Source organism: Hypanus sabinus, chromosome 6 (genome assembly GCF_030144855.1).
Source record: "Hypanus sabinus isolate sHypSab1 chromosome 6, sHypSab1.hap1, whole genome shotgun sequence".
Lineage (NCBI taxonomy): Eukaryota > Metazoa > Chordata > Chondrichthyes > Myliobatiformes > Dasyatidae > Hypanus > Hypanus sabinus.
In genome coordinates this window covers 13,528,070-13,544,699 of record NC_082711.1, presented here as the reverse complement: position 1 = coordinate 13,544,699, position 16,630 = coordinate 13,528,070, and the positions used below count along the sequence as shown (strand labels likewise).

Genomic DNA, 16,630 nt, shown 5'->3' with positions numbered 1-16,630 from the left:
ACTTTGAGGTCAAGTCACTGGGTATATTTAAACTGGAAGCTGACAGCTTCTTGATTAGACAGGGCATCAAATGTCACGGAGAGAAGGCAGGATAATGAGGCTGAGAAGGAAAATAAATCAGCCATGATGGAATGGTAGCATACACTCAATGGGCTGAATGGCCTAATTCGGCTCTTATGTGTTTTCCGGGTGGTCCAGTTCCACCCTATATCACAAAGACATGTGAGCTGGTGGATTCCTTGACTAATGGAAGTTGACTCCAATGTGAACATGGGGTGGGAACGTGAGGAGAAATTACAGCGGGGGAATGGGTGGCTAGCATTGACTCAATGGGCTAAAAGAACTTACCCTATGCCGTGAGGGAGCATGAAGTTCTTTCCTGCAGCACACCTGGTAGATTGACTGTAGAACTTCACCAAAATCTATACTACCCCATTTAGCAATCACAAGGAAGGGACGGGCACCATGTTACCTCACCCAAGCCTACACCTTCCATCCTTCTCCCCACCCCCTCATTCAGAAACACCAGCCCCAGTATCCCAACTTTACCATGCCAAAGCCATGGCCAATGCAATGTGTCGCTGTCTCAGTAAAGCAGCCGTCTTAATCAAAGACACCAGGCTCCCAGGACATCCTCTCTTCTCAAAGTTCAAAGTAAAATTTATTATCACAGTACATCCACGTCACCACCCACAACCCTGAGGTCCTTCATCTCTGGGCCTTCTTGGCAAATCTACAGATCAGTTACTGTGGGTACGATCAGTGGACACAAACTGTGAAATGCAGTTATAAATAAATAGCAATAAATAACCAGCGTGAAATAACAAGCTGAAGGAGCCCATAAATGAGTGAATGAGGGGTAGTTACAGTTTTTGAACCTGGTAGTGCGAGTCATGAGGCTCCTGTACCTCCTGCCCGATGGAAGCAATGAAGGGGGAGTGTAGCCTGGGTGGGTCTTTGCTCTCCCATCCGGCAGAAAACACAAAAGCCTGAAATCACATCCCCTAGGCTCAATGACAGCTTCTTTCCCACTGCTGAACGGTTCCTTTGTACGATAAGTTGGATTCTTGACCTCACGGTCTGCCTGATTATGACCTTGAACCTCATTGTCTGCCTACTCTGTACGTTCTCTGTAACTAATATTCTGCATTCTGTTACTGTGTTCTCCTCAATGCACTGACCAGTAACCTCAGTACATGTGACAATAGTAAACTAATTTACTTGTTTCCTTAATGTGCTCCCAAGTTTCAAGGGCTCTAACTCATGTTCTCAATATTATTTATTACTTATTTATTTGTTAATAATTTTAGTTTGTCTTTGTGTGCAATTTTCATGGATTCCATTGCACCTCTTTGTATCAACTATAAATGCCCGTGGGAAAGCGAATTTCTGGGTAACATATGGTGACGTATGTGTATTTTAATAATAAGTTTGATCTTTGAATTTCGATTTAAAGCCATTCAGGCATTCGGACCTTCTGCTGAAGTTCCAGGGTGCACCAGCAGAGGGCGCCCCTGCTTGCTGCTTCAGGCTGGCAATGGTTTGCATACATACTCTGACAGATCCCAGACCACTCCTGGATCCCCCTCAAAACGGGCGCTAATAACATCCCAAGTGTAAGGAAATAAAGGCAGATTTTGCACGGTTTGTGTAAGTGTGCAGGGGGTTAAGAGCTAGCCTCCGGATGAATGGGTGAATGGAATTTTCTGCTTTTCAGGTTCCAAGCGTAGAGTCATGGAGCACAGAAACAAGCCTTTTGGCCCATCTAGTTTGTGCTAAACTGTTACTCTGCCTAGTCTCATTGACCCATACCCGGACCATAGCCCTCGATCCCCTCCTATCCATTGACACCGCCTGGTATGGGAACACCAAGGCCTTTGAATGGAAAATCCTACAAAAGGTAGTGGATACAGCCCAGTACATCATGGGTAAAACCCTCTGAACCATTAAACACATCTACATGAAACGCTGTCATAGAAAAGCAAAGATCAAAGATCCCCACCACCCAGGCCAGGCTTTTTTCTCACTGCTGCCATCAAGGAGGTACAGGAGCCTCAGGACTCACACCTCAAGGTTCAGGAACAGTTACTACCCCTCAGCCATCAGCAAGGAGGTACAGGAGCCTCAGGACTCACATCACCAGGTCCAGGAACAGTTACTACCCTTCAACCATCAGCAAGGAGGTACAGGAGCCTCAGGACTCACACCTCAAGGTTCAGGAACAGTTACTACCCCTCAGCCAGGAGCCTCAGGACCCACACCTCAAGGGTCAGGAACAGTTATTACCCCTCAGCCATCAGCAAGGAGGTACAGGAGCCTCAGGACTCACACCTCAAGGTTCAGGAACAGTTACTACCCCTCAACCAGGAGCCTCAGGACCCACACCTCAAGGGTCAGGAACAGTTATTACCCCTCAGCCATCAGCAAGGAGGTACAGGAGCCTCAGGACTCACACCTCAAGGTTCAGGAACAGTTACTACCCCTCAGCCATCAGCAAGGAGGTACAGGAGCCTCAGGACCCACACCTCAAGGGTCAGGAACAGTTAATACCCCTCAGCCATCAGCAAGGAGGTACAGGAGCCTCAGGACTCACACCTCAAGGTTCAGGAACAGTTACTACCCCTCAGCCATCAGCAAGGAGGTACAGGAGCCTCAGGACCCACACCTCAAGGGTCAGGAACAGTTACTACCCCTCAGCCATCAGCAAGGAGGTACAGGAGCCTCAGGACTCACACCTCAAGGTTCAGGAACAGTTATTACCCCTCAACCATCAGCAAGGAGGTACAGGAGCCTCAGGACTCACATCACCAGGTCCAGGAACAGTTACTACCCTTCAACCATCAGCAAGGAGGTACAGGAGCCTCAGGACTCACACCTCAAGGTTCAGGAACAGTTACTACCCCTCAGCCAGGAGCCTCAGGACCCACACCTCAAGGGTCAGGAACAGTTATTACCCCTCAGCCATCAGCAAGGAGGTACAGGAGCCTCAGGACTCACACCTCAAGGTTCAGGAACAGTTACTACCCCTCAACCAGGAGCCTCAGGACCCACACCTCAAGGGTCAGGAACAGTTATTACCCCTCAGCCATCAGCAAGGAGGTACAGGAGCCTCAGGACTCACACCTCAAGGTTCAGGAACAGTTACTACCCCTCAGCCATCAGCAAGGAGGTACAGGAGCCTCAGGACCCACACCTCAAGGGTCAGGAACAGTTAATACCCCTCAGCCATCAGCAAGGAGGTACAGGAGCCTCAGGACTCACACCTCAAGGTTCAGGAACAGTTACTACCCCTCAGCCATCAGCAAGGAGGTACAGGAGCCTCAGGACCCACACCTCAAGGGTCAGGAACAGTTACTACCCCTCAGCCATCAGCAAGGAGGTACAGGAGCCTCAGGACTCACACCTCAAGGTTCAGGAACAGTTACTACCCCTCAGCCATCAGCAAGGAGGTACAGGAGCCTCAGGACCCACACCTCAAGGGTCAGGAACAGTTACTACCCCTCAGCCATCAGCAAGGAGGTACAGGAGCCTCAGGACTCACACCTCAAGGTTCAGGAACAGTTACTACCCCTCAGCCATCAGCAAGGAGGTACAGGAGCCTCAGGACTCACACCTCAAGGTTCAGGAACAGTTATTACCCCTCAATCATCAGCAAGGAGGTACAGGAGCCTCAGGACTCACACCTCAAGGTTCAGGAACAGTTACTACGCCTCAGCCATCAGGCTCCTCAACAAAGAGGTTGACTACACTCACTTGCCCATTCATTGAGATGTTCAAACAACCAATGATCTCACTTTACAATTCTTTATCCTGTTATTTCATGCTCTCATTATTTATTGCTATCTATTTCTATTTGCATTTGCACAGTTTGTTGTCTTCTGCTCTCTGGTCGATCTTTCATTGATCTGTTAAAGTTACTATTCTATAGGTTTGGTGAGTATGCCCGCAGGAAAATGCAGTTCAGGGTTGATTATGGTGACATGTATGTACTTTGATAATAAAAGTTAGTTTGAATTTTGAACTTTTACTTATCCAAACTTCTCTTAAATGTTGAAATTGAACTCACATCCACAACTTCCACTGGCAGCTCGTTCCACACTCCCACGACCCTGAGAGTGGAGAAGGTTCCCCCCACTAGCATTTCACTTTTCACCCTCACCCTATGACCTATAGTACTAGTCCGACCCGACCTAAAAAACAGATTTGCATTTACCCTATCCCTACCCCTTATAATTTAATATATCACAATCAACTCTCCCCTCGTTCTCCTGTGCTCCAAGGAATAAAGTCCTAACCTGTTCCACATTTCCCTGGAGCTCACACTAACATGTCCTGGCAACATTGAGATCTTCCCCGCAGGTACGGTAGGTGACCAGAACTGCCCACAAAGCATAACGCTGAGCAGCTCAGGTGTGGGAATGTTTACAATGGGATCGTCAGACTCAGAATCAGGTTTATTATCACCGGCATGTGTCTGAAATTTGTTAACTTAGCAGCAGCGGCTCAATGCAATACATAATCTAGCAGAGAGAACAAAATAAACAAGCAAGTAAATCAATTATATATATTGAATAGATTTAAAAACCCTGCAAAAACAGAAATTTTGTATATTAAAAAAGAGTAAGGTGGTGTCCAAAGCTTCAATGTCCATTTTGAGAATCAGATGGCAGAGGGGAAGAAGCTGTTCCTGAACCACTGAGAGTGTGCCTTCAGGCTCCTGTACCTCCTACCTAATGGTAACAGTGAGGAGAGGGCATGCCCTGGGTGCTGGGGGTCCTTAATAATGGACGCTCCCTTTCTGAGACACCACTCCCTAAAGATGTCCTGGGTACTTTGTAGGCTGGTACCCAAGATGGAGCGGACTAGATTTACAACCTCCTGCAGCGTCTTTTGGTCCTGTGCAGTAGACCCCCACCCCCCTCCATATCAGACGGTGATGATTGGTGTGGTTCATGCAGTCATACAGCAAGGGGGCAGGCCCTTTGGCCCAACGTGCCCTTACTGACTGAGCTGTGCAACTAAACTGGTCCTGTTTGCCTGTGTTTAACCTGTACACCCCTCGCCCTCTGCCATCAGATTTCTGAACAGTTGTAAACTCACGAACACCGCTTCATCTTCCTCTTTCGCACTATTGATTGATTTATTTATTTTTATAGAACTTGTTTGGTTGTATTGTAGGTACTCACACAAACCAGTGAATTTCACAAAACGTGCCAGAGAAAATAACTGATTCAGAGTCTGACTGGAAAAGCTATCCCAACTCTCCATCATCATTATGAGCCGTATCATATGTCATCATCATGATGTGCCATGTCACATGACATGAGCATCAAGGCCTTCCATCTGCATCATGAATGTTCTTGGTAAAGTTTTCTACTGAAGTGGTTTGCCATTGCCTTCTTCTGGGCAGTGTCTTTATAAGAGGGGTGACCCCAGCCGTTATCAATTGCCTTCAGAGATTGTCTGCCTGGTGCCAGCTGCTCATTTGACCATCTACCACCTGCTCCCATGGCTTCACATGACCCTGTTCAGGTAGCGGAGGGAAGGAGCACCTTACACCTCCTTTGGTAGAGAGGCATCTCCATCTGCAGCCCAACTTTATTTCTGCCTCTCATAATCTTCTAAACCTCTATCAGATCTCCCATCAGCCTCCGCCACTCCAGAGAAAACAGCCCAAGTTTGTCCAACCTCTCCTTGTAGTTCATACACTCAAATCCAGGCAGCGTCCTGGTGAGCCTCCCCTGCACCTTCTCCAAAGCTTCCACATCCTTCCTGGAAAGGAGCACCCAGAACGGGACACAATATTCCTGAACGACCCACTTCTACTTCTATATCTTATAGTCTAATAAGTCAACCCTTTACAGTAAGCCCACATACCCAATCCCCTGTCAGAGGAGAAACCTGCTCCCATTTCCTGCATCTCCCCAGCAATCTGAAGGTGGCTTCTGGTGAACATCTACTGTAAAGTAAATGCTCCTGGAGTTATTTGAAGAACTTCAAGTTTAAAGTCAGATTTCCTGGATATTGCTGTTTGTAACACTACAGGTCAGATAAACTCAGCATAAGTATAGTTGTTGTTCCACGTTCTTCTGCAGGGTCTTGTTGACTGATGAAAGAATTATTCAGCATGGGTACAGTCTGTCCACAATGATCCCATTGGCCAAGGACAGAGTAGCTTAATTTCTGATTGGTGTAGGTGTGGGGAAGACGGGACATTGCCAAGATTGATGCTCAGGGTAACCAATGACAGAAGCTGGGTGGTGAAGAATTAAAGATAAAGGTTGGCTTTATTTGTTACATGTACATTGGAACAGTGAAATGTGGCATTTACGCCAACAACCAACACAGTCCGAGGGTGTGCTGGACAGCCCACGAGTGCCACCATGCTTCTGTCCCCAACAGAGCATGCCCACAACTTACTAACCCTAACCACATGTCTTTGGATGTTAGTTATTTAGAAATAACAGTGTGGAACTGGCTCTTCCAGCCCAATGAACCGTGCTGTGCCGCCCAGCAATGCACCTAATTAACACTGGGCCGATCACAGGGCAATTTACAATGACCAATCAACGTCTTTGGGCTCTGGGGGAACTGGAGCACCAGGAGGAAACCCACGCATTTCACGGGGAGAACCGACAGACTCCTTCCAGACGGTGCCGGAATTGAACTCTGAACTCTGGAACGCCCTCAGCTGTCGTGCCGTTGCCCTAACCAGCACACTGCTGCCGCGCTGACGGAGAGGGCCCGCGCGGGAAAGTACGAACTCCTCATGGAGATAGGAACCCGATCACGATCGCCGGTACTATAAAACTTCCACCCTCAAGCCGCGGGGGGAGCTCTTACCTGAAGCGGCAGAGTATGATCATAGCGATGGCCAGGGAGACCAGGGAGGTGCTGTATCCCACCGTGTAGAGAGCCTTGACGGACACGTAATACTGACCCTGCAAGAGCTGAGAGAGACAGCGTGTCAGTACCGCAGAAGAGGGGGGAGGAATGTGCTCTCAGACACTGCCTCGTTAGTTAGCTTGCTGGAAGCACACGAGCCTTAGGCCCCACAGCAACTGCGACCATCAGGCTCCTGTACTCCACTCACCCCAAGTTCAAGTTTGTCATTTAACCAGTCAGGGGCACAGAGCTAAAGAAAATATTGCTGCTCTGGGGCCAAGGTGCAAGGCTCGGTGCATGTATCACACAGCAGGCAAAATACTATTATCAGATAAAGAACATTCTGCAATTGACAGTAAAGTGCATATAGTTAAATATACAACAGTATAATGCTATTGACGCTGCTGTAAGTAACGTGTTCGGTGTGGTAGCAGAGTTCTCACGGCCTGGGCGATAAATCTGTTAGCCAACCTAGCAATCCCTGTTCCTTCGGCCTGGCGGTAGGAGGGGTCAGAGGGACTGCGGCGTGGGTGGGAGGGGCCCTTGACAATATGACTGCAACACTTCCAACGAATGTCCTGGGTGGGGTGAGGGAGACCCTGACGAAAGGCACTCCGAACTGATTCCACATCCCACGCACTCGCTTTCCGGGACTCCACAACGCGTCATCTCAGCATTATCTATTTAGTTCCTTTCCCCGCTGCTGCCCGTTTGTGCGTTCTCCCCGTGACCGCGTGAGTTCCTCCGGATGCTCCTGTTTCCTTCCACAGTACCGTGATGAGGCTAAAGTTCAATCGGTACACACACACAGATTTGCTCAGTTTGTCTTCTTCTGCACACTGGTTGTGAGCCTCTGTGTGTAGTTTTCCATCGATTCTATTGTGTTTCTTTGTTCCACTGAGAGTGCCCACAAGAGAATGAATCTCTATGTACTTTGAACTGTAACCGGAACCAAATATTCCCTACGTTGATAAGATGGACACCTGACCTGACAATCTGGCTGCCTTGCCGTCTATCAGCACTGCACTTTCCCTGTAACTGCAACAATTATTGAATCGAATTGACTTTATTACTTACGTCCTTCACATGAGGAGAAAGAATCTTTATGTTACGTCTCTGTCTAAATGTGCAATTTATAGCAATTTATAATAAATAGTATGTAAACAGGACAGTCAATATAACATAGAAATACAATTGTACCAGAGTGAATTATTCAGTCTGATGGCCTGGTGGAAGAAGCTGTCCCGGAGCCTGTTGGTCCTGGCTTTTATGCTGTGGTACCGTTTCCCGGATGGTAGCAGCTGGAACAGTTTGTGGTTGGGGTGACTCAGGGCCCCGGTGATCCTTCAGGCCCTTTTTACACACCTGTCTTTGTAAATGTCCTGAATAGTGGGAAGTTCACATCTACAGATGCGCCGGGCTGTCTGCACTACTCTCTGCAGAGTCCTGCGATTGAGGGAGGTACAGTTCCCACATCAGGCAGTGATACAGCCAGTCAGGATGCTTTCAATCGTGCCCCTATAGAAAGTCCTGAGGATTGGGGGACCCATACCAATCTTCATTGACCATCTGAGGTGAAAGAGGCGCCTTTTTCACCACACAGCTGGTGTGTACAGACCATTCAGTACTCTGTTACTGTGCTACCCCAAGTGCACTGGTGTGAGGATTTGATCTGTATGGACAGTGGGCAAAACCAGTTTCCCACCGTAAGCAGGTACGTGTGACAATTATAAACCAATTCAGCAATTTTACCACAGCGATGACAAAATTCCTGCAGAGGACTGAAGGGTATACCTCAGCACCATCTCCGGAGAACACCAACATTCATTGACAAAACAACCCTCCATCACAGCTCAGAATGGAAGCGCCAATGCCAAAAACAGAAAACATGGAGAACGTTGTCATTTTGTGGCAGCAGGACAGTGCAATACATAAAAAATATATAAATTAAAATTAGAAATAAACATTAGAAAACAAGTAGTGAAAGAAAGGAGGAATAGTGTGATAGTGTTCATGGGTTGGTTCAGTGTCCGTTCAGAGATCGGATAGCAGAGGAGAAGAAGCTGCTCCTCAATCATTAAGTGTGGGTCGTCAGGCTCCTGTACCTCCTCCCTGATGGTAGCAATGAGAAGAGGGCACGTCCTGGGTGACGGGGGTCCTTAATGCTGGAGAGGCTGGTGCCCACGATGGAGCCATCTGAACTTGCAGCTTTTTCCGAGTGGGTTATGGAGAGAGGTAGGTTGGGATATTTCCTCATCAGATGTGCGTAGGGGACTGACTTCTAGGAGGGGCATAGAGATGGTGAAATGCTCACAGATTTTTTTTTGTTTGTCATATAAGAACATAAGAATTAGGAGCAGGAGTAGGCCATCCGGCCCATCGAGCCTGCCCCGCCGTTCAATAAGATCATGGCTGATCTGCCTGTAAACTCAGCTCCATCTACCTGCCTTTTCCCCAGAACCCTTAATTCCCCTACTATGTAAAAACCTATCTAACTGTTTCTTAAATATATTTAGTGAAGAAGCCTCAACTGCTTCCCTGGGCACAGCATTCCACAGATTCACCACTCTCTGGGAAAAACAGTTTCTCCTCATCTCCGTCCTAAATCTTCTCCCCTGAATCTTGAGGCAATGTCCCCTAGCTCTAGTCTCTCCTACCAATGGAAACAACTTTCCTTCTTCTATCTTAACTATCCCTTTCAAAATTTTGTATGTTTCTGTAAGATCCCCTCTCATTCTTCTGAATTCCAGAGAGTATAGTCCCAGGCGACTCAATCTCTCCTCATAGGTTAACCCCTTCATCCCCGGAATCAACCCGGTGAGCCTCCTCTGTACTGCCTCCAAAGCCAGTATATCCATCCTCAAGTATGGAGACCAGAACTGGACACAATACTCCAGATGCAGCCTCACCAGTACCCTGTATAGTTGCAGCATGAGCTCCCTGCTCCTGAATTCAATCCCTCTAGCAATGAAGGTCAACATTCTGTTTGCCTTCTTAATAACCTGTTGTACCTGCAAGCCAACTTTTTGCGATTCATGAACAAGCACTTCCAATTCCCTCTGCACAACAGCATGCTGCAATCTTTCACTATTTAAATAATTATCTGCTCTTCTATTATTCCTTCCAAAGTGGATGATCTCGCATTTACCATCTGCCAGACCTTGGCCCACTCACTTAACCTTTCTATGTCTACATTTAGCCTCCAGTGTTCCACCAAAAACAATACAAGTTTGTTCAACCTCTCCTCATAGTAAATACTCTCCAATCTAGACCACACCTTAGTGAACCTCTTCTGCACCCTCTCCAAAGCTTTCATTTTTCCTGCAATACAGCAAATTTAACTGCACACAATACTAACTATATCCTACTGCAGACTCTCCACATCCTCTGTACAATTTGCTTTTCCACTCAGTTTAGTGTCATCAGCAAATTTTACTACGCTACACTCAGTCCCCTCTTCCAAATCATCAATGTAAATGGTAAACAGCTGCGGCCCCAGCTCCGACCCCTGCCGCACCCCACTCACCACTGACTGCCAACTGGAGAAACACCCATTTATACCAACTCTCTGCCTTCTATTGGTTAACCAAGTCACTATCCATGCTAATGCACTTCCTCCGACTCCATGCATCCGTATCCTATTTGTAAGTCTCTTGTGCGACATCTTATCGAATGCCTCTGGAAATCCAAGTATACAACATCCACCTGTTCCCCTCGATCCACTGCACTCATATCCTCAAAGAACTCCAGTAAGTTTGTCAAACAGGACCTGCCCTTTCTGAATCTATGCTGCGTCTGCCTAATTGAACCACTCCTTTCTAAGTGCTTCGCTATTTCTTCTTTAATGTCAGCTTCAAGCATTTTCCCAACTGCAGATGTTAAGCTGACTGGCCTGTAGTTGCCCATCTTTTTTAAAAAAGTGGTGTGACATTTGCTGTCTTCCAATCCGCCGGGACCTGCCCAGAGTCTAGAGAGTTTTGATAAATGATTACCAATGCGTCTACTATAACCTCCACCAATTCCCTCAGCACCCTGGAATGCATCCCATCAGGACCAGGGGACTTATCTACCTTCAGGCCCTCTAGTTTGCTCATCACTATCTCTTTAGTGACAGTGATTTTATCGAGGTCTTCACCTCCCAATTCATCCATAACATCCTTCTTTGGCATATTAGACGTCCTCCACCACAAAGACCGACACAAAATAGTCCTTCAGTGCCTCAGCCATTTCCTTATCACCCAATATCAATTTCCCCTTACGTCTTCCAAGGGACCTACGTTGACTTTAGTCACCCTCTTCTGCTTTATATATTTATAAAAATTTTTGCTATCTGTTTTTATATTTTGTGCTTATTTACTTTCATACTCTACCTTCCCTTTCCTGATTTCTTGTTTAGTTGTTCTCTGTTGCTTTTTAAAGTTTTTCCAATCCCCCAGTCTCCCACTACTCTTTGCGATTTTGTACATACACATGAGCTTTTAATTTGATACTATCTTTTATTTCCTTAGAACATTACAGCACAGAAACAGGCCTTTTGGCCCTTCTTGGCTGTGCCGAACCATTTTTCTGCCTAGTCCCAGTGACCTGCACCTGGGCCATATCCATCCAAACCCCTCTCAATAGAACCATAGAATGTTACAAGAGCCAACCTTAGTTATCCAAGGTTGGCTCTCCCACACTTACTGTCCTTACTTTTGTTGAGCACTGTGAAAAATCTCTTTGAAAGTATTCCACTGTTCCTCAACTGTCCTACCAAATAGCCTGTGCTCTCAATCCACATCAACCAACTCCTCCCTCATCCCGTTGTAGTCTCCCTCATTCAAGCATAATACACTAGTTGTGCCGGAAACGTTGGCTGCTCTTTTCTCATGGATGCTGCCTGACCTGCTGAGTTCTTCCAGCGTTGTGTACGTATACACTAGTTTTAGATCTATTTCATCCTCCATCTGAATGTGAAATTCAATCATACTGTGATCACTCTTTCCAAGAGGATCCCTGACTACAAGATCGTTAATCTTACCCGTCTCTTTGCACAGAACCAGATCTAAAATAGCATTTTCCATTGTAGATTCACTAACATGCTGCCCAAGAAAGCCATCACGGATGCATTCTATGAAGTCCTCTGCTAGACTTCCTCGACCAACCTGATTCACCCCGTCTATGTAGAAGGTAAAATCCCCCATGACAACTGCTGTTCCGTTCTTACAAGCCTCAGTTATTTCTTGGCTATTCGCCTCTGCCACTGCAATAATTTTTATGAGGCAACAACCACCAGTGATTTTTTTCCCTTTACTATTCTTAATCTTGTCCCGGGGTTGGAGAATCAGGAACTAGAGGGCCCAGGTTTAAGGTGAGAAGGCAGAGATTTTATAGGAACCTGAGGGGCAATGTTTCACCCGGAGGGTGGGATGAGCTGCCAGTGGAAGAGGTTGAGCAGGTACATTAACAATGTTTAAAGACACTTGTTCAGGTGCATGGACCGGAAAAGTTTAGAGCAGTGGCTCCCAAAGTAGGTGATATCGCAACCCCACCCCCTCACTGGGCCATCGGGAGTTTCTAAGGGGATGATAGAGATAAAGGGAGTGGGGTTTGGTTCACTCAGCAATGAAGGATTACAGGCCTAATTTAAGAAATGAATTTCTTATTACAAGCATTTTATTTTCATTGCTCCATACATATTTACATTGACCACGTGATCGTTTTCTTCGACTTTGCTCGAAGTGTGTTATGGTTGATGAAAAGCAATGTGACAATCTGCCTGACCCGCTGAGTTCCTCCATTTTGTGGTTGTTGATTGGGATTTCCAGCCATCTGCAGATTTTCTCCTGCTTGTGGCAATTCTGTATTTCGCAGAGCATGAGAAACCTGAACTGAAAGAAATTGTGTGATTTCCGGGCCCGGCCCCACATTACAGTGTAAGCCAGCTGATTCCAATACTCTAATCACATCGTGACACTGTTCCTGTGACCTAGGGCGTGTATTCAATGGGGTAAAGTTCAGAATTGTCACTTTGACTAGACTTACCCACATTTCTCTAGCTCTGGAAAGAGGATGCTGTCCAAGTTGCATGCCATCTTGGACAACGTCTCCCATCTATTCCATAATGTACTGGTTAGGCACAGGAGTACATTCAGCCAGAGACTCATTCCACTGAGATGTAACACTGAGCGTCATAGGCAGTCATTCCTGCCTGTGGCCATCAAACTTTACAACTCCTCCCTCGGAGTGAAGGAAACACCCTGAGCCAAGTCCTGGACTTATTTCCACTTGGAATAATTTACTTATTATTATTTAATTACTTACTGTTTTATATTGCTATATTTCTACACTATTCTTGGTTGGTGAGACTGTAACGAAACCCAATTTCCCTCGGGATCAATATAAGTATGTCTGCCTGTCTGTCTGTCTGTCTCATGCCCGACTGAGATATCACTGCCCTTCTACCTTTAGGCACAGAGTCAGCTTTTACCTGAGCTATGATGACACCATAACTTTCCCCTTTATCAATCGCAGCGCTTAAGGTTGGACGTAAACAGTAGACAATGACAATGGTCATTAATCCATAATGAAAAAGGCTGAAGCAGACCAAACGAAAGAGGAATGTAGAGAGAATGCAGTGTGGAGTACCTGAAATATGGATTCCTACCAGCACAAAGCACCAACAGCAGCCAATGTTCCTGTTGTGTGACAATTGTTTTTTCAAATGAGGCAATGAAACTGTCCGGGCTGCTTGAACCTTTGAAGTGAATACACTCTGATAAAGTAAGTAAGAATGTGGATTACTTTCGGTTACTTTGTGATAACTTTCAGAAGTGCAAAACACTTCAAAACATGTTTGCCAGCACTTCACACCGAAACTGTGATGGTTTGCGTTTTTCCCCAAGACATTTCATTGCTGGTTGCTCAATCCGGGAAGCTCTATGCCGTTGGAGAAGAACTGACTCTGCCAGCAGAAAGGCAGTTTCTGAGTACGGTTTTCTATCAATCATCAGACCAAATAATTAAAGTGATTCTGCTCAGCGACAACTCTGTTCAAAGACGAACAGTTGAAATCTCAAACCAGAGAAAATCTGAAGTTGCTGGAAATTCAAGCAACATACACAAAATTCTGGAGGAACTCAGCAGGCCAGGTAGCATCTATGACAAAGAGCACAGTCGACATTTCGGGTCAAAACCATAAGACACAGGAGCAGAATTAGGCCATCTGGCCCATGGAGTGCTCCACCGTTCAATCATTTTCTATCTCCTCCTTAACCCAGTTCCCAGCCTTCTCCCCATTAACCTATGATGCCATGTCCCATCAATATACTCTTTTCCATAGATGCTGCCTGGCCTGCCGAGCTCCTCCAGCATTCCACGCACTCACCACTCTCAGCATAAAAAACCCCTGACATCTCCTCTGTACCTACTTCCAAGCACCTTAAAACTGTGCCCTCTCATGCTAACCATTTCAGCTCTGGGATAAAGCCTCTGACTATCCACACGATCAATACCTCTCATCATCTTACACACCTCTATCAGGTCACCTCTCATCCTCCTTCGCTCCAAGGAGAAGAGGCCGAGTTCACTCAACCTATTCTCATAAAGCATGCTCCCCAATCCAGACAACATCCTTGTAAATCTCCTCTGCACCCTTTCTATGGTCTCCACATCCTTCCTGTAGTGAGGCAACCAGAACTGAGCACAGTACTCCAAGTGGGGTCTGACCAGAGTCCTATATAGCTGCAACATTACCTCTGGGCTCCTAAACTCAATCCCATGATTGATGAAGGCCAATACACCGTATGCCTTCTTAACCACAGAGTCAACCTGCGCAGCAGCTTTGAGTGTCCTATGGACTTGGACCCCAAGATCCCTCTGATCCTCCACACTGCCAAGAGTCTTACCATTAATACTATATTCTGCCATCATATTTGACCTACCAAAATGAATCATCTCGCACTTACCTGGGTTTAACTCCATCTGCCACTTCTCAGCCCAATCTTGCATCCAACCAATGTTCCACTGTAACCTCTGACAGCCCTCTACACTATCCACAACACCTCCAACCTTTGTATCATCAGCAAACTTACTAACCCATCTCTCCACTTCTTCATCCAGGTCATTTATAAAAATCACAAAGAGAAGGGGTCCCAGAACAGATCCCTGAAGCACACCACTGGTTACCAACCTCCATGCAGAATATGACCCGTCTACAATCACTCTTTGCCTTCTGTGGGCAAGCCAGTTCTGGATCCACAAAGCAATGTCCCCTTGGATCCCATGCCTCATTACTTTCTCAATAAGCCTTGCATGGGGTACCATAGCAAATGCCTTGCTGAAATCCATATACACTACATCTACAGCTCTACCTTCATCAAGGTATTTAATCACATCTTCAGAAAATTCAATCAGGCTTGTAAGGCAGGACCTGCCTTTGACAAAGCTATGTTGCTTATTCCTAATCATATTATATGTCTCTAAATGTTCATAAATCCTGCCTCTCAGGATCTTCTCCATCAACTTACCAACCACTGAAATAAAACTCACTGGTCTATAATTTCCTGGGCTATCCCTACTCCCTTTCTTGAATAAAGGAACAACATCCGCAACCCTCCAATCCTCCAGAACCTCTCCCATCCCCACCGATGATGTAAAGATCTTTGCCAGAGGCTCAGCAATCTCCTCCCTTGCCTCCCACAGTAGCCTGGGGTATATCTCGTCTGGTCCCGGTGACTTATTCAACTTGATGCTTTCCAAAAACTCTAGCACATCCTCTTTCTTAATATCTACATGATCAAGCTTTTCAGTCTGCTGCAAGTCATCCCTGCAATTGCCAAGATCCTTCTCCATAGTGAATACTGAAGCAAAGTACTCATTAAGTACCTCTGCTATCTCCTCCGGTTCCATACACACTTTTTCACTGTCACACTTGATTAGCCCTATTCTCTCACATCTTATCCTCTTGCTTTTCACATACTTGTAGAATGGCTTGGGGTTTTCCTTAATCCTGTTTGCCAAGGCCTTCTCATGGCCCCTTCTGGCTCTCCTAATTTCCTTCTTAAACTCCTTCCTGCTAGCCTTATAATCTTCTAGATCTCTATCATTACCTAATTTTTTGAACCGCTGGTAAACTTTTCTTCTTGACTAGATTTACAACAGCCTTTGTACACCATGGTTCCTGTACCCTACCATAACTTTCATCTCATTGGAATGTACATATGCAGAACTCCACGCAAGTATCCTTGGAACACATTTCTGCCGTATATTTCCCTGAGGACATCTGTTTCCAATTTATGCTTCCAAGTTCCTGCCTGATAGCCTCATATTTCCCCTTACTCCAATTAAATGCTTTCCTAACTTGTCTGTTCCTATCTCCCTCCAATGCTATGATAAAGGAGATAGAATTGTGATCACTATCTCCAAAATGCTCTTCCACTGAGAGATCTGACACCTGACCAGGTTCATTTCCCAATTCCAAATCAAGTACAGTCTCTCCTCTTGTAGGCTTATCTACATATTATGTCAAGAAACCTTCCTGAACACACCTAACAAATTCCACCCCATCTATACCCCTTCCTCTAGGGCAGGGGTCAGCAACCTTTACCACTGAAAGAGCCACTTGGACCCGTTTCCCACAGAAAAGAAAACACTGGGAGCCGCAAAACCCGTTTGACATTTAAAATGAAATAACACTGCATACAACGTTTTGTTTTGCCTTTATGCTATGTATAAACAAACTATAATGTGTTGCATTTATGAAATT

The 16,630-nt window shown here is 46.0% G+C and overlaps 1 protein-coding gene across 1 annotated transcript in view; it reads right to left on the bottom strand.

Annotated features, from left to right (window-relative positions):
• LOC132395316 (pituitary adenylate cyclase-activating polypeptide type I receptor-like) overlaps positions 1-16,630 on the bottom strand; it is a 140,403-nt gene that overhangs the window by 55,889 nt on the left and 67,884 nt on the right. The window contains exon 5 of the mRNA XM_059971730.1: positions 6,844-6,950. Coding sequence (XP_059827713.1) covers positions 6,844-6,950 — 107 coding nt within the window. The remainder of the gene's footprint in view (positions 1-6,843; positions 6,951-16,630) is intronic.